Source organism: Nothobranchius furzeri, chromosome 4 (assembly GCF_043380555.1).
Source record: "Nothobranchius furzeri strain GRZ-AD chromosome 4, NfurGRZ-RIMD1, whole genome shotgun sequence".
Taxonomy (NCBI): Eukaryota; Metazoa; Chordata; class Actinopteri; order Cyprinodontiformes; family Nothobranchiidae; genus Nothobranchius; species Nothobranchius furzeri.
In genome coordinates this window covers 55,602,846-55,626,366 of record NC_091744.1, presented here as the reverse complement: position 1 = coordinate 55,626,366, position 23,521 = coordinate 55,602,846, and the positions used below count along the sequence as shown (strand labels likewise).

At 43.1% G+C, this 23,521-nt stretch overlaps 1 protein-coding gene across 1 annotated transcript in view; it reads right to left on the bottom strand.

Moving 5' to 3' along the window:
* Nucleotides 1-23,146, bottom strand: part of glg1a (golgi glycoprotein 1a) — a 34,445-nt gene extending 11,299 nt beyond the window's left edge. The window contains exons 1-20 of the mRNA XM_015976503.3: nucleotides 22,762-23,146; nucleotides 15,749-15,778; nucleotides 15,469-15,555; nucleotides 14,070-14,285; nucleotides 13,517-13,720; nucleotides 13,122-13,193; nucleotides 12,776-12,962; nucleotides 12,326-12,540; nucleotides 10,355-10,476; nucleotides 10,164-10,265; nucleotides 6,419-6,572; nucleotides 4,888-5,112; nucleotides 4,580-4,642; nucleotides 2,330-2,443; nucleotides 2,160-2,248; nucleotides 1,519-1,636; nucleotides 1,147-1,239; nucleotides 816-953; nucleotides 584-707; nucleotides 344-486 (exon numbers count right to left, since the gene is read on the bottom strand). Of these exons, the coding sequence (XP_015831989.1) occupies nucleotides 344-486; nucleotides 584-707; nucleotides 816-953; nucleotides 1,147-1,239; nucleotides 1,519-1,636; nucleotides 2,160-2,248; nucleotides 2,330-2,443; nucleotides 4,580-4,642; nucleotides 4,888-5,112; nucleotides 6,419-6,572; nucleotides 10,164-10,265; nucleotides 10,355-10,476; nucleotides 12,326-12,540; nucleotides 12,776-12,962; nucleotides 13,122-13,193; nucleotides 13,517-13,720; nucleotides 14,070-14,285; nucleotides 15,469-15,555; nucleotides 15,749-15,778; nucleotides 22,762-23,091 (2,826 nt within the window). The 5' untranslated portion in view covers nucleotides 23,092-23,146. The remainder of the gene's footprint in view (nucleotides 1-343; nucleotides 487-583; nucleotides 708-815; nucleotides 954-1,146; nucleotides 1,240-1,518; nucleotides 1,637-2,159; nucleotides 2,249-2,329; nucleotides 2,444-4,579; nucleotides 4,643-4,887; nucleotides 5,113-6,418; nucleotides 6,573-10,163; nucleotides 10,266-10,354; nucleotides 10,477-12,325; nucleotides 12,541-12,775; nucleotides 12,963-13,121; nucleotides 13,194-13,516; nucleotides 13,721-14,069; nucleotides 14,286-15,468; nucleotides 15,556-15,748; nucleotides 15,779-22,761) is intronic.
* Between the last annotated feature and the right edge of the window lie 375 nt (nucleotides 23,147-23,521).

Here is a 23,521-nt window from a genome sequence, read left to right as displayed (position 1 = left end):
GCAACACGGTGGTGAAACAGTAGCAACACGGTGGTGAAACAGTAGCAACACGGTGGTGAAACAGTAGCAACACGGTGGTGAAACAGTAGCAACACGGTGGTGAAACAGTAGCAACACGGTGGTGAAACAGTAGCAACACGGTGGTGAAACAGTAGAAAAACGGTGGTGAAACAGTAGAAAAACGGTGGTGAAACAGTAGCAACACGGTGGTGAAACAGTAGCAACACGGTGGTGAAACAGTAGCAACACGGTGGTGAAACAGTAGCAACACGGTGGTGAAAGTGGTGAGAGTTTGCAATGTGTAAGAACCAGCAGGGAGGAGGGGAAAGGACAGAACTCTGACCTGGTCTGCATATTTGAGTTTGAGGCAGGAGATGACCTGACCCTCCAGCTCATTGTCAGTAGGCGCCTTGTTCAGGATGGACTGACAGAATTTTGGGATGTCGGCTTTACAGGCCTTCTTCAGCACTGGGTTCAACCTGTAGTCTGGACACAAAAACACACATCTAACTTTTCCAGCTCTGGAGAGGGAAGTCTGATGTTTGCTGAGCTCTGAACCAACAGCGGGTCTCGGTGAGTGTACCTGTGCTTTGGGTGATCTGTCTCTTGGTGATCATCTGTTTGCATTTAGGATCCATCAGCTCACTGTTCTTGTTTTGTTTCAGACACTGGAGAACGTTCTTTCCCTCCGACTCTGTACAGAACCGCTAAAAACAAAAGTGCTGTTACAGTCAGAGCTATCACCAAACATGCTGCTCCAAAACGTCCCATGGACTCTATAACTCAGGTTAGTTGGAAATGACTGAATGCTCTACCCTGATCATGTGCTTGCAGACTCTTATTAGCTGATAGTCCAATTCGGGATCAACCATCTCCACCTCCTGCAGCTTGAAGATCTTTTGGTGGCAGCGTGACGTCAGCTGATGCTTGTTCTCCTTCAGACACTCAATAACCTGCAGGAAGACACCAGACATGTTAGAAATGTGAGACGTTTTACATAAGGATACCTGTATTAGTAAAGCACTCTTCTGAGTCAGAGGACTCCAAATATTCCCCTACGGTGAATCATTCATCACTTGACACGCAAGTGATGTGTGTGCTCGTGTGTGTGTGTGTGTGTGTGTGTGTGTGTGTGTGTCTGCTGACCTGAGCGTTACCAAAGGCCACATTCTGACACAGCTGGCTGATGTCCTGCTTACAGGAGTCATAGAGCTCTGGTTCCAGACGGATGTCCTCAGACTGCTCACAAACAGAACAAAGATAACAGATAGAACATCTGTCCAACGGCACTTCTATCTAAACTTCTATCAGTTGGTTCTGAATGAACGAGTGAATGGATCACATGTTGTTAAACTGAATGGACAGATTCAGATCAGACTTCTGGGGTTTCAGAATAAATGCGTGTTTAAAAAGAAGCTTGTTGCCAAACTTCTGCCACGTGTTTCGTCCTGGAACAGCTGAATAGACACAGTTCATCGTGTTTATTTTGAGTTACTGTCAGAGTGTCAGTAAACGCACCATCTCCACCTCCTCCACTCTCAGCTGTTTACGACATTTGATGGAGACTCGCTGCTCTTTGCCTTCCTGCAGAGTGTCGTTTCTCACTGTGGTGCTGAGGCAGATCACCACGTCCACCCTGAGTCACACAGAGAGACAAGTTCAGACACACACACACACACACACACACACACACACACACACACACACACGGGACCTGCTGGTCCTGCAGTTCAACTGAAACCCACAGCAGATCAACAGGCGTTAATAAAAAGGTGTATTGTCTGTGTGCACACACACACACGCCTGTTCTAGTAAAGGGTGGTTTAACTGGCAGAAATGATAAAAATTAAGCAACATTTCACTTCTATTAAAATTAATCAGGAAGCAGGAAGAAACTTTATTGCTGTTTGTAGATTTAGAACTTCAATTCAAACTGTTTGGAATTCTGTTTTTATAACATTTAGCTCATTTTATTTAAACTATCTAAATCTTTATTCATGTTATGACTTTTTTGGGTTGCATTGTTTGGAAAACTCATCCTAACAGCATAAAAATGAAAGAAGCATTGGAGTGTAGCTCCACCCTGACACTGGTCTGAGGTTCCTGCAGGTTTTAAGTCATTTAGTCTCAGACAGAAACCCTTTAGCTGCTCTTCTTACTTCTTCTTGATGTTGGGACACAGTTTGAGAACATCCTCTTTGCAGGCTGTCTTGAATTTGTAGGAGAAACGAAAATCTTTGATCTGAATCTGCGGACAAGAGGGTGAAGACTGATTACTGATGAATTCAGTCTCAGGCTCCGATAAATCTGACTGCACCAGTCTGCTCACCAGCTGGAAGTGTGTGACTCCCACTGCACACTTCTCGTTCATCTCCTTCTGGTGTTTGTTCTGAATCAAACACTCCATCAGATCTCCAGAGTTGATCTGGTTGTCAGCAACCTCCTGGCAGACGCACACACACATTTTATTCATTCACCTGAGCTTCTCTTTAGCCAGGGCTGGACAATATACAAAAAGGCATATCAGCAAAAAAATTCTATTGACTGACTTCTATAATTATTAAAAAGAATAGATATGTTTTTATTAAGTGCAGACCTGATCTTTTTATGCTATTACTTTATGAGCTAGCACACAGAAACCGTCCGTATGCCGCCAGGACGCTCTGTCGGTTTAGTTTGCTTCGTGCTGGCAGACGATCCAGAACACTCCCCCTACGTGGAGCCGTGCCAAGGGCAGCACCGCTCACACTCCTGCTGGAGCGACCGTCTTAGACGGTAAAGTTGGCTGCGTTACCAGACTTGGTTTTTATAGATTCTCTGCAAATTTTGCAATCGAACGTTGTTTGTTTTGCATCTGACCAAAAAGCAACAGGAAACCAACATTTTGCCCATCAAATTCAAAAATACTTTATTATTCCCTAAGGAAAAGTATGTGTTGTTGCAACTAATTATTTAGACAATAATAATAATCTAAATAAATGCCATGCTGGTGAACTACTGCAACCTTTAGGCGACATCTTGTTCAAGTCACATGCTCTCTGTTGGTTTGAGAAGGGAGGGTTTGGCGACGAAGGGGTCTGCATTTTTTATTAGTTTGGTGTAAGTAATGACTCTGGTACGAAGCTACTCCATACACTAAAAGAAACTAACCTTTTTATGCAAGCTTAAAGACCCTTTTATATTTAATCGCAACACACACAGTGTTGGGCAAGTTACTTCAAAACTGTAATGCATTATTTATTACTTGTTACCCTCATTTTAAAGTAATTCATTACATTACAATATTACTGATTTAACAATGTAAGGCACTACACTACTTTTGCATTACTTTAAGTTACTTTCACCAAAACAACTTCAATATGAATCTGGTAATGTGACGCTCAGTGAACTCATAACACATCCAGAGGAAGGTGATGTGGTGTCTGAGCTAGGATTGCTGTTAAAAACAGTCAGATATAATAACAGTTCTTTATTAAATAAAAACAACAACAATCTGTACTCTCAGCACGCCGCCATCTTAGATTAACTGAGAAGGATGTGAGGTGGTGGGGGCTCTAAGCCTATATTTGCCTTGGTCCCCAAATGCCTTGATAGGGCCCTGGATGTGGGACTGACTTCTGGGGTGATCTGATTCTATCACATGTATAAATATTAAATGTTTGTATATTATTGCTTTTCACTGGTAAAAATGTGTATTGGGGATAAATCTACCTACTTTTTTTCTTTTCAAGCACTTTGTTTTGTTTTCTTGATTTTATGTGAATAACTTCCGGCCCTTTCTCTCTCTAACCTGCCTGCACGCTGCATGTTTTCTCCATCTTCCAGAAAAACAGTTTCCTAGATTTCCTACTTTCTAACTAATCAGCCAACGGGATCTACCGAATGCAAAAAGAGCTTAATATGCGCTGCGCTCCAGCAGCAATGAGTTGAAATCACCGGGGCACAGATTATGAACTCAGCTGAAAAGTACATGAAGTACCAGAGAATATGGGCTGATATAAACGATCGCAAACGAATTAATTTGTTTTGGTGGAGCGATTTTGTGAATATAACAGCGGCCGCGCGCAGGACACAGCTGGAGTATTTGAGCCATTCCCGCTGTGTCCTCTCTGCTCATAGAATGCCCGCAAAGCTGAGTCCATAAATGACGTCATATATGTGGATACTGGATCTTTTTTCAGGCTTCCCGCAATTAGAATTTTTAGGAAACCCACATCTTGATTCTGGGTTTAATAATGCATTGTAATTACCGCGTTACTGACAATTGTACCGAGTAAATATTACCGTTTTCTTTCCCTGTAATGCCTTACATTACCACATTACAGCAAAAAGCAATGCATTACAGTAATTCATTACTTTTGTACCGCGTTACTCCCAACACTGACCACACGTCTATGGACTGATACAGATGGTTCCTGAGTTGTTGTCCAGCCCTAGCTTCAGCTTAAGAAAGTTTTACATCACATAAGAAATCACTAACTCTTCTTTTGTAGCATGAAACTTCCCATTAATCAAATAATGGGCCGACATGGTCTTAACACTGCAGGATGGCGTTCTGAAATTTTGACTGCATACTCACATGGCAGTAGGTTTGAATGACAGGTTCACATGCTCTCATCAGCAGCGCCTCGATCTGAATGTCCTGAGGAGAAACACAGGAGAACTCTTCAGATGCTACGAAACTAGATCAGCCAGTCAAGCCTAACCTGCTTCATGAGGTCAAAGTGACTAATCAGTCAGAACCCTGGGTCCAAATTGTGTCAGGACAGCAAATTAAACTCAGAAACAGCCAAACCAACAGAATGAAATAATGATGGAAAGGTCAATTATAATATGAATGAATCTTTCATAACAAAACAAAGCAAGAGAACCAAGACAGCACTGTACCTCTGATTCCAGTTCTGTCAGGTTTCCCACCACATCTCTGCAGTCAGAGACCAGATCCTCCAGACGGTCCTGCAGACACTCCAGCTCCTGGCCAGCCTCTGTTTTTTCACTACACCACTTCCCCAGGTCAGTCATGCACCTTCTCTGTAGCTCCGGGTCCAGCTTCACATCCAGCGCCCTCTGGTGGAGAATCCTCTGCACCTCCACCTTACAGTCCCGGGACAGCTGTGGGTTAAACAAGAGAGGATTCAGTTCCACCTTCAATTGCTTAGACATGACTGACACGCGCGCGCACGCACGCACGCGCACGCGCACACGCACACACACACACACACACACACACACACACACACACACACACACACGTCGCTGATGGAAGTGTTCAGGTTATGGAACCACTGAAGAAGAACCAGGTGTTTAACTGCAAACATGATGTAACCTCGACAACTAAACCAGCCGTAGCTGCAGTAGCAAAACATTTATGGCACATTTACACTATAGTCAGCTTAGTCGGCCCTGGTAAGCTCAGCGCATTCACACTGGTGTTGTCCGCACAGAACCGACCGCTGTCATTGACCCTGCTATCCTGCCATTTGTTTTGTGCTGAGCCAACCACTCACACCCACGTTTGGATCGGTTGGCCGGCTGGAGTAGCGTCACTCTCACACTTCTGGCTATCTTCACAACATTTGTGATCAACTTGATAGTAAACAGGTAAAAATATTACACACTGGGGCTTTAAAACTTATAGAATTCAGTACCCATCCCTATGTCTACCTACTAGTGGGAGCTTCTGAATAACGCCCAACCAAACCCAAATAAACAGTCAGCAACCAGGCATGTTGTGCCTGAAGTTTGTTCATCAAAAATAGCCACAGTCTGAGTACAGAGTATAAAAGTACTTCAACTTCTTCCTTTGTTCTTAACAGTTTTCTAGACCAACTTATCCCACTCGTCTCAACTGACTGTGCTCCCATCTGCTCTTGTTTATGTGGTGCTAATGAATGACACCAAAGACTAGGGATGTACGTAGCTAACCGGTTAATTGCAGTTAATGATGGGCATGTTAGCCGTCATCCCACTCTCTTTACTTTTTGTTCATAAATGTAATGAGTGTGGGACTTTAGTTGTGCATCAGAATTATATTAAGAAGAGTAGACGGAAAAGGGTTATTTATAGAGCAGGGACAAATGTTCGTGTGTGTGTGTTTGGAGGGGGTGGGGGGTTACCGGTTAACTGACTATTAACCGTTAAGGGTGTCAATAGCCGGTTAAAGAAACTTTGAAAAACGTGCAACCCTACCAAAGACCTCTCCTCACCACTTCAACGGAGCCCACTCATGTCCTCGTTCCACACAAGGTCATGTAAACACAACCTGGCTGCGCCAGGCCATGGCGGAGCGGGCTGGCCTGGCCTGGCCCAGGCCTATTGACCATTCTGTGAAAATGGGTTAAAGCTAAAATTCCCAACCCAGGAGAAGAAGCCTATTAGATGAGCATTGCTCAGTAAGAGTAGAAGTCCAGAGACTTACCCTCCTGCCTTGCTCCACTGAGCGATAGGCGTGTCGATACAGGCAGGAGAAAATGGCTCCAGGAGGCATCACCTCGTTGGTGTCGTTCCAGCCGCGGGTGTGGCAGAGCCGCCCCGCATCTCCTTGACACTTTTTATACAGGATCGGGTCTAATCTGAGGAACAAAACGCAGTTTTACACCACACATCTGGAAAACCACACCGATTAGAAAAACCTGGCCTACAGCCGATACAGCAACAAATCGATACGCCATAAAACCATGTACCGTATTTTCACAACCATATGGCGCACCTAAAAGTCTTAAATTTTCTCCAAAATGTATGCTGCGCCCTATGGTGCGGTGCACCTATTGTGTTGTTGTGAGACGCGAACGTAGAAGAAGACAAGGGGCGTGGCGTGAACATGCGGACGTGAGCGAAGACAGACCTGTAGATCTGCCTCATCGTCATCAACATCCTCGCTATTTGCCTCAGACTCCGGCTGTGAGTCTCCGTCCACTTCCTCTGCTTCCAGTTCAAAAAACAGCTGAACTATCTGAACTGCCTGGTGGACATTTATCCTTCTCATCATCCTTTATATAAGCCTAATAAAAGCCTGCTAAACTGCAGCGACAATATATCTGTCCGGATCGCTCCAAAATATGAAGTTTACCGTCAATATCTGTCTAATTGTTTGTTGTTACTCCGTTCGCGCCACTACTTTCCCCGCGAAGCGGCTCCTTTTTGCGCACATCTCGTTACTCAGCTACATAATGATACTTTTTATCAATTGAATATGTGAGACGTCCACCAACAGCAAAAGGATCTCATGTTTTTGTGGGTTTTTATGTTCACAAGCACATTCCCGCTCACGGATTACTAAACTGCTGTTTTGACAAGTTATCAGATTGTCTAAAAATAGGTCGTTTTTTAGTATAACTCAGCTTTTATGTTGCCTATTAACAAAACTTAAAAACTGGGGTGTAGTTTATGATCTCCTTTTTAAAGCTGAATTGAAACCGAAACTCAGGGAGGCGGAGTCTTGCTGCTACAGCTTCCCAAATCAGACCTGTTCAAAAGATGCAGATACGCGTCCAGGGACCCCAGAGGGTTCATTAAACACAATTCAAATCACACTATTTTCTTAGGCCTATTAATAACACACATATGATTTTGTTCATGTGGAAAGTTTATGTGGTTAAATCCACCAACTACCGGTAAACACATTCTGAACTTCAACACAGCGCATCAGCACTTGAAGCAGCGCAGCGAGCGGCTGCGACCCAAAAAGTACCAGAACTGCTCACGGCGCATGCGCAATCCTGCATCAACACCGCTCGCCCGCTATTTCCCTAATAACACACGCTGTTCGTTTTTATTTCTACACGTTGTTTTACACACAAAGATTGTCAAGAAAGCGTGCTTGTCGTGTTCATGTCAAATTAAACTGATCACAAAACACAGATTTACTTTCTTTATTTCGTTTTCCTCATCCAACCCCCATAAATCCCTGTGTGTCCTCCTGCAGCACTCCCGGTGTACGCCCGGCTTTACAGGTGCTGGCCAGTAAATTAGAATATCATCAAAAGGTTGAAAATATTTCAGTAATTCCATTCAAAACGTGAAACTTGTACATTATATTCATGCAATGCACACAGACCAATGTATTTCCGATGTTTATTACGTTTAATTTTGATATTTATAGGTGACAACCAATGAAAACATCAAATCTGGTATCTCAGAAAATTAGAATATTCTAAAGGCCAATGAAAAAATGTTTGTTTCTCTAATGTTGGCCAACTGAAAAGAATGAACATGAAAAGAATGTGCATGTATAGCACTCAATACTTAGTCGGGGCTCCTTTTGCCTCAATAACTGCAGTAATGCGGCGTGGCATGGACTCGATCAGTCTGTGACACTGCTCAGGTGTTATGAGAGCCCAGGTTGCTCTGATAGTCGTCTTCAGCTCCTCTGCATTGTTGGGTCTAGCGTATTGCATCCTCCGCTTCACAATACCCCATAGATTTTCTATGGGGTTAAGGTCAGGCGAGTTTGCGGGCCAATCAAGGACAGGGATACCATGGTCCTTGAACCAGGTGCTGGTGGTTTTGGCACTGTGTGCAGGTGCCAAGTCCTGTTGAAAGGTGAAGTCTGCATCCCCATAAAGTTGGTCAGCAGCAGGAAGCATGAAGTGCTCTAAAACTTCCTGGTAGACGGCTGCATTGACCCTGGACCTCAGGAAACAGAGTGGGCCAACACCGGCAGATGACATGGCACCCCACACCATCACTGACGGTGGAAACTTTACACTGGACCTCATGCAACGTGGATTCTGTGCTTCTCCGCTCTTCCTCCAGACTCTGGGTCCTTGATTTCCAAAGGAAATGCAGAACTTGCTTTCATCAGAAAACATAACTTTGGACCACTCAGCATCAGTCCAGTCCTTTTTGTCCTTGGCCCAGGCGAGACGCTTCTTGCGCTGTTTCTTGTTCAAGAGTGGCTTGACACACGGAATGCGACACCTGAATCCCATGTCTTTCATGAGTCTCCTCGTGGTGGTTCTTGAAGCGCTGACTCCAGCTGCAGTCCACTCTTTGTGGATCTCCCCCACATTTTTGAATGGGTTTGTCGTCACAATTCTCTGCAGGGTGCGGTTATCCCTAGAGCTTGTACACTTTTTTCTACCACATTTTTTCCGTCCCTTCGCCTGTCTGTTAATGTGCTTGGACACAGAGCTCTGCGAACAGCCAGCTTCTTTAGCAATCACCTTTTGTGTCTTGCCCTCCTTGTGCAAGGTGTCAATGATTGTCTTTTGGACAGCTGTTAAGTCAGAAGTCTTCCCCATGATTGTGGTGCCTTCAAAACAAGACTGAGGGACCTTTTAAAGGCCTTTGCAGGTGTTTTGAGTAAATCAGCTGATTAGAGTGGCAGCAGGTGTCTTCTATATTCAGCCTTTTCAGAATATTCTAATTTTTTGAGATACCAAATTTGGAGTTTTCATTAGTTGTCACTTATGAATATCAAATTTAAATGTAATGAACATTGGAAATACATTGGTCTGTGTGCATTGCATGACTATAATGTACAAGTTTCACGTTTTGAATGGAATTACTGAAATATTTTCAGCCTTTTGATGATATTCTAATTTACTGGCCAGCACCTGTAGTAGGAGGGAGACCCGCGATTATCGCTTTGTCGCACGTGTCTCATTGAAAATGAATGGAGAGGCGAAGTTGCCTCCCGTGTGTCGAGCCCATTAGAAGAGCACGAGCAGTCAGCGTACGCAATGAGGAAGTGCACGTGCGCTCTAAACCAGGTCTGAACCAGGACTAGACCAGTAAAGTGAAACATGCTTTTGGCTGTTTATAATTTTCACAATGTCTGGTTTGCACCGATATGTTCCGAGTCCCGAGCCCGCACAGATGTTTTACCGGCATGTTTTACCGCGCCCGCGCCCACGCCCTATAACCCGGTGCACCTTTTGTATGTGTTAAATACCAAAAAGACTCCCTAACTCAAGCCGCGCCCTATAACCCGGTGCACCCTATGGTCGTGAAAATACGGTAATTCAAAAAAAGATGAACAAGCCTGCTGTTGAAGCTGTTTTAAAGTTGAACAAATGCATAAAGAGCATGATGACTATCTTTAGTGTCACTATTATGAGGAAATGTTTGTTTCTTGGTGTGAGTTATACGGAGCCTCGTCAGGGGTCTGAAGAGCCACGTGGGGCTCTAGAGACACTTGTGCTAACTGGCAACTTGCTTACTTCCAGTCTCTGGCGATAAAGTACTGCAGCTCTAACAGTCTGTGTTCACAGTCCTCCACCATCTTCTCAGTGTACAGATGTTCCATCAGACACGACAGGATCCTGCAGGACCAACAACAGACATTCAGTTTAATGTCCACTAAGCAAAAGGTCCAAACCACAGGCTACGATTAATCAGTGTAGGGCCTCACATGGGATCTCCATTGCGGATGTGTTTACAGGCAGTCTGAATGACAGATTCACAGGCCTCATTCAGAGCTCTGTCGATGCGATAGTCAGCTCCAGGGTCAGCTTCCTGAATCAGTGTCTGAAGCTGAAAACAGCAACAAAAAACTCTTTTCACATACATTATGTAGCGTAGTTAATCTACGCTGTTGCTATGCAGCTATGCTAAATCCTGAGAAAGATCAAACGATTTGGTAATGAAACTTATATCATATATATATATGAATATATCCACGGATTTTATATAACTGATAGAAGTTCATACACCAACTGGCTTGATCTATATTTAATCAAAAGATTAATATTTAATTTAAGAGATTTAAATTAATAGCAAAAGTTTATTTATTCAGAAGATTTAAAGAGATCTTTGCTCGTTCAGTGACCAAATATACACCACTCTGTGTCTTATTTCAAGGAAGAGTCAGGTTTAAAAAGTTAAGAATTTATTAATAACAATTAAAAGATCACGATTTAAAAGACAATTCCTAAATAACAATTTATAAAAGCTCTGGTATTAAAACTTGGTATTAAAGCAATCTGTGTCTGGTGAGACTAAAAATGAAGTGTGTGTGTTGGATGTGTGAATGAGGTCTCAGAAGGTTTCGATCAGAGAGAAAAACGCGTTCTGGGTGAAAGAATTTGGTTTGCAGTTAAGCTAAATTATTTCTTAATAAAAGGCATTCCAGACGCAATCTGTGCTCTACCTCACTGTCAGACGACCCTCCAAGGGAGGATGTTGATCAGCCTCTGGTACTCGGTCCGGTAGAGGAGACCAGTGGTACCGACTCCCTGGTCCTAGAGTTGCCGCAGGCACACAGGAGGATGGTTTTGCGTCTTAAATTAACTCTGAAGGAGTTTTGCATCAGCTTTGCTGCAGATGGCGTTTCTTGTTGAAGTACTGTAATTCTATCGGCGTGACAGAAAAGCTTTAGTAGAGGGTTCGAGCGGCCGACCCGATCCTCTGGGACTCTCGTTGCCACGGAGAGAATTTTGGTGAGCTCAAGAACTGAACTTGAACTGAGAAGTTTTGGTTTTAGCAAACCTCAGGACACGCCCTCTCAGAGATAGAAAGCTTTGGTGTTATGGAACAAAGACGTGTGAGAGCAGTTACCTTTAACCTGATTTCTGTGTCCTGCATGGTGTGTACAAGTGCACATGACCTTCTTTACACTGTTAAACATTACTGATTATCATAAATAATAATCATAATGAACCTTGATGATTATTTATGAACCTTGTAATAAGACAATGAAAAGAGTTTATTAAAAATGATTGTTTAATCTTAAAGTGTCCTTCATCTTGTGGACGGAACAGCAGTCAGATTAAAGATGGTTTACAGCAGACTCTGTCTCCTGTAACGGATAATCTGTAGATAGTACAGCCAGTACAGCTTGACCCAGCTGAGGAAGTGTGACCTTTGGGTCACAAATGAGGCCATTCATGTCGCTACAATTAAAACCAGAGAACATGGAACACGTTCTTTACTGCAGGAACCTAGGGACTGTACCAAAGAATCAATGCAAGTCCAAAAGAGAATGAAGCAGAATAAACCAGTCTTCAGATCTACACGATTTACATCAACGCCGTATTTGGCATCAAAAATAGTGATTTTTGCCTAGAAGCTACCGGTTTACATTTATGTAGCCCAGCACTGAGCTCACACTAGCCCTTAGTTTCTCTTGCTTTTAACTCTTTAGCTAAGATTAGCTGCTAGATCGTGAGCCCTGAAGGAGGTAAACTAATTCTCTGACTGCTGGTGAAGGTCCTTGATAAGTTGCAGGTTCAGAAAAAAAAAAAACAGATGAAAGGTGTTACGAGTGTGTGAAGAGTTGGAAACAAAGTGGTTTTGTTGTGGCTAAATCAGACAGGACTGTAGTAACCAACCATGTTGTGAGTCTAGTGGGGGTTCTGGACAGGTGTGTGAAAACATGACTTACTGCCTTCTGACAGTTTGGCTCAATGGCTCCCATGTCACCTCGGCCGACCCTCATCAGGCAATGCAGTGTTCTTCCTTTCCGGTGCAAGCCGGAACAGTGATCCTCGATCTCAGTGCGGCACTGCAAAACGATCTCAGGACTCAGGGAGAAGTCCTCCATCAGCATCCGCCTGTAGTCCATCATCTCGCCCTGACACTCACCGCTAACCACGCGGCCTGAAACGCATCAGCAACAGATTTAGTCGTCAGGTTCAACGCCTAATGGAGGGTCTAAAAACAATAACTCCTCCTTCAGTAATGCACATCTCATCTACTATGGAAGATATATCTTTTGTTCTTCTCACTCTCAAGCCCTGACCTCTCACCGCTATCTACTGAGGTCAGTGTCCGGAGCTCACAGAACCATAACTAGCAACACCAATAGCAGTCAGCTCTGTTCTGACCCAATTACCTCTGTGAACAGCAGCCTCCAGACACAGCAGCAGGTAGGACAGACGAGTATCTCGGGCTCGAGACATGTTGGCGTCCACATTGCAGCGGTACTTCCTCAGGTCTGACTTGCATGCTTTAGCCAGGGAGTAGCTCACCTTGTAGTCCTGAGCTATCAGCTTCTGCCGAGTAGTCAGCGCCTCACGGCACTACAACACACAAACACATGCTCAACCCTCCTGACACCGAACAGTGGGCATGACTTCACATCATCCTGTGTCATATGATTATGTCATTCAGGAACAGTATTCCAGACAATGGGGACGTCTCCATCCGAGTCACACAACTAGATAAAGAGCAGTTCTCACCCTCTCAGACATGGCCTCCTCAAACTTATGATTGAAGAGACATTTGTAGACACGGCCCTCCCCAGCCAGAGTCTGAAAAATGAAAAAAACGCAGTCAAGAGTTATATAACTGCTCCGTCAAAACAACTAAATCAGGTTTTCAGAGTTTAACACAGAAGGACCCAATCACGTGACTCAGGCCCACACCTCTGGGCTGAGACAGAACTGGACTAAGTGCTACAGTGGTATCTGTCTGGACAGACCAGGAATCAGACCGTCAGCATCAGGATCACATCTTTATCTTTATTTATGAACATCAGCTCTTTAATGAAGAGATCAGCTGCAACTCAACTGACCCACACCAGCCTCATTAACAGCAAATCAATTAAGATGTTTCCATAAGCAAACATCCTCACGTTTTCACAGAAGCGCTCTCGGTCTTCTCTGCAGGCGAAGTACAGGTAACGATCCAGATGAAAGTCATCCGAGGACAGTTCTGCTACTCTCATAATGGACTTTTTGCACTCATCCCTGATGTGGTGTGCACCGTGCTTCTCCTCAGCCTCACGAACCAAACCTTTCTCCAGACAGGCAATCACCTCCCCCTGAGAGTGGACATCCTGTAGAGGAACAGACAGTCTGAAGGGATCCCACAGTTCATCACCACGTTTACCTTGTTGTTGTTGAACATTGACAGCTCGGGATGTCTAATGCAGCATTCCACAAAGCCTTGTTGTCTCCAACCTGCTTTCCTATGTAAAGCAGCAATGTTGTAATAGCCGCTGAGAAACCGTTCATTCTGGGAAAAACTGGTTTAACATGTCACACGCTTAGGCACACACCCTTATATTTGCATTTTTTTTTACCCTTAGGAAATTGTAGATAACTTTGAATGTTGCCATGTTGGCCCTAAGCAGGTATGTGGAGAGACCTGACCCCAGATCTATCTGTGGAGGTTGTGTAACTCACCTTTTCTCCAGTGGTGATGCTGCCACAACGAAGAGTGTTGATGTCCTCACGACACTTGTCCATGAAGCCACAGATGAGTCGGTAGTCGCTAAAGACTATGCTGGTCATCTTGGTGATGTACTGGTTGCACTGGTAGTCTGTGATGTTTCCACGATGTTCAACCAGGCAGGAGACCAGATAGCCTTTACCCAGCTCCTCAGTAGCACACTCTTTGATCTGAGTAGAAACATTCACAAGGTTTCACTGCTTCATATGGAAAAACACGACTATGAACGAGTGACATGAGGAGAATTCTGTCTACTGGTACATCTGACTCATTCAAGACCGTCTTCTTATCCATCACCATCAACTACTCCCAAAAGAGTCACGTTCCTCTGAGGGCCCATGTCAGGAATCTGGAGAGCTAAAGGGATGTTTATTTAACCTCCAGAGGGAGGTGTTACGGTACGCTGCCACATAACGCTGGCAGATCTGAAATAAACACAAGGCTGTTCCATAAGGCCAAAAATATCAGACGATGGAGCGAAAGCATCTACACCCCATCACTGTGATTCAAGTATGAACTCTGGTCCCGCTCCAGACCAATCATCTAATTTTGTCTCACTCTCCAGAGTTCCATCTGACCCATTTATGACCAATCTGTAGTTTTGACACACATGGGACACCTGAAATAATGGTCAGCACCTGCCACCAAAACCAATACTTGTATCCTTATCACACATCTGTGTGAAGTGACTCAGGTGGAGTGGGGGGTGGTAAATCCACCAGGAATCACCATTTGAGGTGGCAGCAGAGGTAGTCACAGAACTGATTATGTGGGAAGGTGTGATGGGTGGAGTCTGTAGCACTCTACTGGTTCTCAGAGGTGAGATTCAGGACAGTAGGGCTGGGCAATATGGCCTAAATTCAATATCACGACATATTGAGGATTTCACCTCGATAACGATAAATGGACGATAACTACAGGTACGCGCAGAAACAAAAGCTGTCGCATGTATTACTTTGAGTCACATTTTTAAGTGATCCAAGGTGGTACCGCTTCTTAAAGAAACATGAACGCTGCCAACCTACACACATCTTTTCATTTTTTTATTATCAAATTTATTAACACCGGAAAAATTATCTCGATTAGAGTCAGAAATTTCTATAACGATAAATTTTTGATTTATTGCCCAGCCCTAGTAGGCAGACATCCTCGAGGGTTTTTTAGGTCAAATATAAAATAATACAATCCAAAAAAGCAAATTCTCACAGGAAAACAAAACAAAACACACCAACGCCTCTAAATTTCACTTTCTGCTGTCGGACAAGACCCCACTTCAGCAGGTAACTGGGTATCTGTTTTTGGAAGCTGATCTAAATATCCTCATGTCAGGTTGGAGCTTGGACTTGGACTGACCTCAGGAATGGTCATCTTGCAGACCTCCACAGCTACAGACTCGAACTTTGGGTCAGTGGTCAGGTTTAACTTGTAGTTCCACAGCAGCTGGAGGAGAGAGCATAAAGAGTTTGTTACACAGATCCAAACAAACCAGCGTGACTCAGAAACTGGTCTCCTCTTAAGTTTGTTTACTCAATGAAGACAAACTGAAACAGTAAAACTAAGCTGTTGAGTCATGAAACTTCACACACACGCATAAGAGAAATGAGAAGTGGTGTGTCTAGGAAGGTGTACTTACATGGTTGCACTCAGTAGCTATCTCAGTGTCCTGAAAATGGAAAGAGAGGTTAGTGTGACCTTATTCAACTTTAGGATTGTTTCTGATTATTGGCTAAATAAATCAGTGGAACTGTGGATAATTAATCTCAGATTATCTGGGGCAGCTGTGGGTAGAGGGTTTGCCTGCCAATCAGGAGGTTTGTTATTTGATACCAGCTTCTCCAGCCCACACTTTATCACATAACTGGTGTTAGCGCCAATAAGAGGCACCTGACCGATGGAAATTTGACATTGTAGCAAAGTTTCATTATTAGCAGAGCGGGAACTCTAGAGAGAGCAGGTCTTCAGTGAGTAGCTCCTGAGTAGGGTTGGGCATCGAGCATCCACTGGAACAGGAACTGTCAATTTTTCCCAGAATCGTTCAAAGTTTTTTTATTTCGATTTCTAGAATGTCGACTGGAAGAAGAACCTGCGGCCGATCTCCGAGAAAAAAAGTGTGCTCTGCAAATTCTGATCAACGCCTTTCAGAGCTGATCACACCAGCTGTCTGTTGGTCCTACTTTGCAGCCCACAGAGACCGTGAGAGCAGCGCTGCATCGCCCTCCCTTCCTTCCTTCAAACTGTGCAGACACGCGGCGGCAAAACTGTAAACAAACGCGTCTGCCAAACTTTCTCCGTAATGTAAAGTTTAGTTCCTGCAGTGACAAATATGGTGGAGGAAGCTCGTTAAAATATGTCAGCACAGTGGATTTAATAGAAGTTTTAAAGGACAAACTCTGGGCGGAGTGAAGTGAGGATTAATTAATTAATTAATTAATCAATTAATTAATTATCTCACAAGACGTAAAGTTGTGAGATTTTTTTTATTATTTGAACCATTTAGTCTGTTGAGAGTTTTAATGTTTTAAATCTGTTAGATTGTTACTGATAGAAGATGCCATATGCTCGAACCAAAAATGTCCATGGTTGACAAACGTGTGTCAAACTGTTGAAAATACAAATTTTCAGGCACTTTTCCTTTTTACTTCACAATTAATGCAAAATTGAGCGCATGTAGGGGAATTCCAGACCTTTTCCCCTGAGATCCCTCAATTTAAATAAGCTAATATGCCACGCAAGTGTGGCTTTTCTCCCAGTGTAATCAAAAGTCATGCCTGTACAAGTGGTGCTGGAGAGAAACGTAACAGAACGTGAGTCGTTGGAGTTACTTCTACATGCTGTCAATGTGTGTTAAACATCGTGTCTGACATGATGACCACAGCATCTGAAGAGTAAATGCCATCAGAGCAGTGCAGTGAAGCGGTAAAAACAAGTCAACTCAAACTGTGCTACAGTGGTAATGACTGTTTCTATTACTGTGGTCATCTAACAGCTTAAACACAACATAGTGGGTCAACAGGAAGCTGTGTTCGTAGCCCAGCCCTCTGGTCCTACATGGAGTTGAATTTTCAGGTGATATTCGTTTGTCTTTGCTGAAAACACTTTTTGAAAGGAACAGCACCATGTGAGGTGGTTCCTAGTGTTATTTAGCAGAAAAGCAGTGGAACGAAGTGGTACAAAAACCAGTGGAATGGTCACCCTCCTTTCTTTGGTCAAAGATTTCTGCACCACGTACACAAAACCACAGCTGGCAGCAGGTCGGCCACAGAAACAAAAACATGCAACGGCCCTTCATCTGCCCTGGAGCAAGAGAACAGCAGCGAAAGCAAGACGAGCTGGTTTAGACAGTCAGACACAAGGTGGGCAGGAAGGTCAAGCTGTTAAGTGATTGCTATTAGCTTCATCGCAGTGGATGAGAAAACACCTAACGTTAGATCTGTTTTGAAAAAGATTCAGATCTATATCCGAAACATTTTGAAATTGGTTAAAAAAAAAGCATTGTTTATGACAGTTGTAATTAAACTTTCAACCAGCAGGGTGGAGAAGCTGGAAACTATTTAGATTTACTTTAAAGTCTCATGGATGTCCGTTAAAGCAGCATCATTGGGTTTTGTTTGCTAAAAAGGTTGGAGTTACAGTAAATAGAAGTTACAAGTACTTGTTTTTTTTCTGTGTGTGTAATACTAGAGTGAATCAATAGCAAACCACCTTCAGCCAATGTTTGGTTAGTCTCAAATTATTTTGTTTTCACAGACATTAATTCAATTTTAAAGATCATATTAATATAACGACTCTGGATGACATTCATGGGTGAACACATTTGAGCAAGTCCAGAATTGTGACTGCTGACAAATTGGACTTGGGGGACTTGGTGCTGCACACAGAGCTGGTGTGATCCACTCTGAAAAGTGTTGATCACAATTTGCAGATCACGTTTATTTTTCAGAGATCGGCCACAGATTCCTCTTCTGTCGGCACACTAGGAATCGAAATAAAAAAAACTTTGAATGATTCCGGGAAAAATGAACAGCTGGAACCGGTTCCAATCGATGCTCGACGCCCAAGTCAAAATGAGAACTCTGGTTTTCTTTCCTTTAACAATCCTAAACAATAATCCTGCTACCCCTGTGGTTCGGACACATTAACATTCAACCGTATTTACAAGTAAATTAACAGACAATGGCCAAACGTAACAAATGACCTGCAGTTTTCAGAAGAAATGCCCAAGATAGAGCTGTTCTAAACCTCAGAAACACATCACCTGCTCTCAGGAAGAACCTTAAGGTCTCATATAGGGAGCTTAAGTCACGCCCATCTACTTCCGGACCACGGGTTCCCGGAAGAACGAAAAAATAAATGCAAGTCAATGGGGCTAAAAAATCTGTGCTTAATCATTATGGCTTTAATATGAATATTGCTCTTACAATGATCCATTTCAGATCTTATCTACAACAGATGTGTTTGATTTAACAAGTTAATCAATATCTACACTCATACACATTACAATAAGATACTTATGTTAATTTTCACTTTACATAAGTGTTTTAAAGCATTCTCATTCACAAAGTGTGAAACACCTTTGTATGTGAACAAGGCGTGTCTTCCGAGGAATGTTTGGTAAAACCCTCAAAACATGTCACAATCTGACTTGCCAGAATGCACCAAAATGCAGGGTTTCCCCCAGCGCTTTATAAGCCCACCCGCCAGGCTAAGTGTCATGCTCCGCCCCCCTCCCCGACCCTACCGTGTCCGCTGACATGAACGGCGCAGCGACTTTTATAAACAATCCTTAGCTCGTCAAACAAACATCCGAATTCTTTTCAACCCAGACTTCACAAACTCTCTCAGACAAATGACCCACACTTGTATAGCGCCTCTCAGAGTAAGGACTCTAAAGTGCTTTACACTACAGTGTAAACACACACATTCACACACTGTCAGACAGACGGAGGCGAGGCGAGGCTGTCGAGCACTGGTGCCACCGGTCCCTCCAACCACCACCAGCAGGCAAGGTGAGTTATGCGTCTTGCCCAAGGACACAACAGCAGAATTCTCTGTCCGGAGTCAGGATCGAACCTGCAACCTTCCGATTACTGAACAACCCAATACAAAGAATGGTTTTGCTACATCTAGCTTCCATTACAACATTTCACACATCACATTAAATCACTTCATATCCATTGCATCACACCTCATTATTCATATCTTGTCATGTATGATCATTAGTTTAGGAAAAATAATTAAAGTAATTTTATAAACTCTATACTTGACTGTCTGAATTAATACGAAGTGTGTTTATGGTCCCTGAAGAAGCAAATAACCATGAAATCTTCTGATTAAACATTCAAAGATCAGGTTGATATTTCATATTTATATGGAATCATCACATCTTATTGGTTATTATTAATATGTAGAGTCAACATTCATTTCACTACAAAATGTACCAGAAATGAGGATTTAAAAAGGCATAAAAAGTTAGTTACAAGTAGACCCAAGCACATACTGAGCATTGGGTAAACACTTCAGGGTGCATGAAAAATCCAACTTTTTAAACTATATGGGTCATAACCTAAAAGAAGATGTATTTATTTGTGATATCACCTCTGTGCCAGATCATTTAAAGCCCTAGTATACTCACTATCATCCATCACGTTGTGTTCTATAGTGGAGCAAAACACTTCATGTCCCCCATTTGAGTTTTGCGTGACTATGAGTAAAACCCAGCAATACTATATATAAATATTTAGGCTAGCCACCACCCACAGAAAGAGTTTGGTCATGGGGCAAAATCTTCGGTTGTCCTTCAAACCGTCTCTGCAGCACACAAGTCTAAGTCCTAAGTTGATGACAAAGCAGACTGAAATGCGCACTACTCCTGAGCTGACATCACGGTTGTAATATTTCTTCATCACAGCTCTGGTGCTAAGCCAGCCCAACGTCTCTACTAACAGAGCGTGGTTTGGCTGGATCTAAAATTGTTCAGACCAATGATAAAATTGTTACTAGAGATGTCCAGATCCGATGACGTGATCGGACATCAGTCCTGATCGTGTGGTGTCAGACTCGGGGTGGGTACTCGGATACAGGGCTCACATTACAGGAGAGCTAAGGGGAACCCAGTTATCCTGAAAGGTTGTCGGGCTCCCCTGAAGAACCTGAACTTATACACCCAGAGGGGACCCGGGAAAAAATCCAGTTTCTACCTATATTACATTATTTATATGGACTCTCAGCGTAACGGGGATTCTTTTGAGCAGAGACAGGGAAAAGCAGAGAGAGGCAGAGCACTGACTATTCATGCGCTCCGGGCAGCTGCATCCTGCGCACGGCCAAAGTAACATTCTCAAAGTGGCGCCACCCAAAAAATATATAATTAACACACACACGTCTGCTCATATTCTCTCTGGTAACTTCTGTCTTTTATTTGGGATTTCTGGTAGATTTATCCCACTACATGTTTTCCCTTTATATAGCAATAATTTATCAGCATGTAATATTTAAATATTTGATATAAACAACATCACATTAAAACCCAGTCCCACACCCAGGATCGTATCAAAGCATTTTGGGGATAAGGCAAAACTGTCCCCTGCCAAGTATTTTAAGTTCAGGTGCTTTTAGTTTTTTCCTCCTCTGCTGCCCGCAGATAAACGGAGAAGGAAGTGACGCGCCACCATCAGCGTCAGTCTGAAGAAGTCGGCAGCCGTTGGCGAAACTGTAGCTACAAAACAGGTAAACAAAACTGTTTCTGTGTTTAAAAAGAACGAAAGCATGGAATTAGAACCACGACACAGCAAGAACACACCCAAGATGCTTTTAGTTTTTATTTTGGACTTTTTTTTATATTTGAACTAAAGTCTAAAAAGTAAAGAATTTATGTTATTTAATAATAATCATCATCATCATCATCATCTAACTTCTATAGCGCTTGTTTAGGACACTCAAAGATGCTACCATGCACTCTCACATTCACACACTGCTAGTGATGGTAAGCTACTTTGTAGCCACAGCCGCCCTGGGGAGGTCTGACAGAGGCAAGGCTGCCATTTGGTGCCGTCGGCCCCTCTGACCACCACCAACACAGGCAAGTTGGGTGAAATGTCATGCCCAAGGACACAACAGCAGAATACCCCTGGCTGGCTGGAATCAAACCCATGACCCTCTGATCATGAGGCAACCTGCTCTACCACCTGAGCCCCCTTGGCAGCAGTAGCTTGATTGTTCAAGCCATCTCACAGAAGTGATCATGTTGTTAATTAAATAAAGATAATTAGGCACATTCTTGATCTGTTTGTTTATTATTTTTTAATGTATCGAAAGTATTGGATCGGGACTCCTATCGACAGATTCTCAAAATCAAATGACTCTTGAGGCAAATAAACCTGATCGGGACACCCCTACTTGCTACTGCTTGACTAGATTTCTAGGCTGCATGTTTCCCTCTTTGGATTAGAATAAGTGAAACCGGGCTTGAAACTAAGGGGACTGGGCAATTATTTATGCAAAATTTGGTTTAATTTGCTTTAAAATGTGCAACGGCATGACTTTCTAGAGGGGCTGGTAAGCACACCATGAATCAGCAGGACACCTGAAAAAAATGGTCTAAATTATTCAAGCCATCAAAGTTAACGTGTTTTTGCGCACACACATTCATTAAGACCGAAAAACATTAAATCTCTTTTTTTGTTCTACTTAAAAACTCACTAATATGCATTCTGCGTGTGTGCAACTTTCATTAAAGATGCAGAACACAGAAAAACATGTTTAATGGTTATTTCTGATTATAACCGGTGAGTTTTTCATGCAGGCTGAAGATGAAAATAGTCTCCTACAACGATCTCCTGCATTAGCTTCTGATAGTAAATAGACGGTGAAACGATATGAAAAGTCTGACGTACGTCACACTGTCACTTAACATTGATGCACTCACCCATCTTGGCTCACGACTGGTAAGGCTGTTATTTAGCATTTAGCTGTTTTGCAGAGCAAACAGAGTCAGTGGTTGAGTCGTATTGTTTTATCCAATCTGAGGCAAGATGTCCAGATACAAAGAAATGAGACTCGAAATAAGTCTGAAGATACTTTCTTCTCCAGTCGACTTCTACTTCCTTAAACAGGCGCATCAGAGGTTCTCCCCCACTTAAATGTATTGATTTAACGAGTGAAACGCATCTTGAACCCCAAGCTAGTTCAGGAACAGCTGCTCCAAACTTCAGTTCATAATTTTCCATGTCTAACTAAAGTGCAAACATCACAACTTTAATCAAATTTACTGCTTTACAGTCATCTAAATAAACTATTCCTGGTTATCTGGTAAGCGTTTCAGCCCAGTGGTAAGCCAAAGCTAAAAACACTTGAGCTAGTAGCTTAACAGCCAGTAGCTCTGAAGAATAGCCAGTTCTGAGCCAGCTTCACGCCGACTTAATCTTTCACCCACACTTTGGCGTGCCCGGAGACAGTTCTCACTTTGTTTTGCAGTGTCGTAAAACTACAATTAAAACTCACTTTTGCTGCACTCGTCGGGTGAAATTTCACATCACGTTCTGAAAATACTAGCAGCAAGCTAGTCAGCATAGCATCTAACGGTGGGTGGTTTAACAGGCACACCCAAGTTCCGAGCAGCACTAAACGAAGCCAGTCCCGATTATTTACCTCTTTCTTGTCCTGGAGACACTCTAGGACCGCCAGGTTATTGTTCCAGGAATGTTTGGGGCAGAGCCGACTGAGGTCTTCTCTGCATACCGCCTCCTCAGACAGCTTCCACCCGGCAGAGCGCTTCCGAGTCAGCGAGGCCGCTGCAGCCTGACTCTTTTCAGCGACAGCTGGGATACCCGGGGCTGCTCCAGGACCTTTGCCTTGGATTGTAAACTTATCAGCATTATTAGCGAGTTTGGCAATTAAGCTTTCAGATTCAACATGGAGAAAAAACAATAAACTGCAGTAGAAAATCTCAAGCAGAGGTACACGTCTACAGTTCGCCATCTTCACAGGACCACTACTGCTGACGCGTTCAGGTCCATCCGGAAGTAGAAGTCACTTGCCAGCTGACGCTTTCAGGGCCACGCGGAAATAGGGGAATTGATAGCAATGGTGCTTCTCTTATGAATGTATAAACTATCCTCCAAATTGGGCTAAGCAATGTTATCTGACGAATTTACTCGTATTACTGGCCACACACACACACACACACACACACACACACACACACACACATATAATGTATATATATTGTATATATAATGTATGTATGTATATATATATATATATATATATATATATATATATATATATATATATATATATATATATATATATATATATATATATTGTATATATATAAGCTCAACTCCCAGTCCTACTGCCAGTTTCTGGAAGACACCTTCTTCAAGCAGTGGTACAGGAAGAAGTCTGC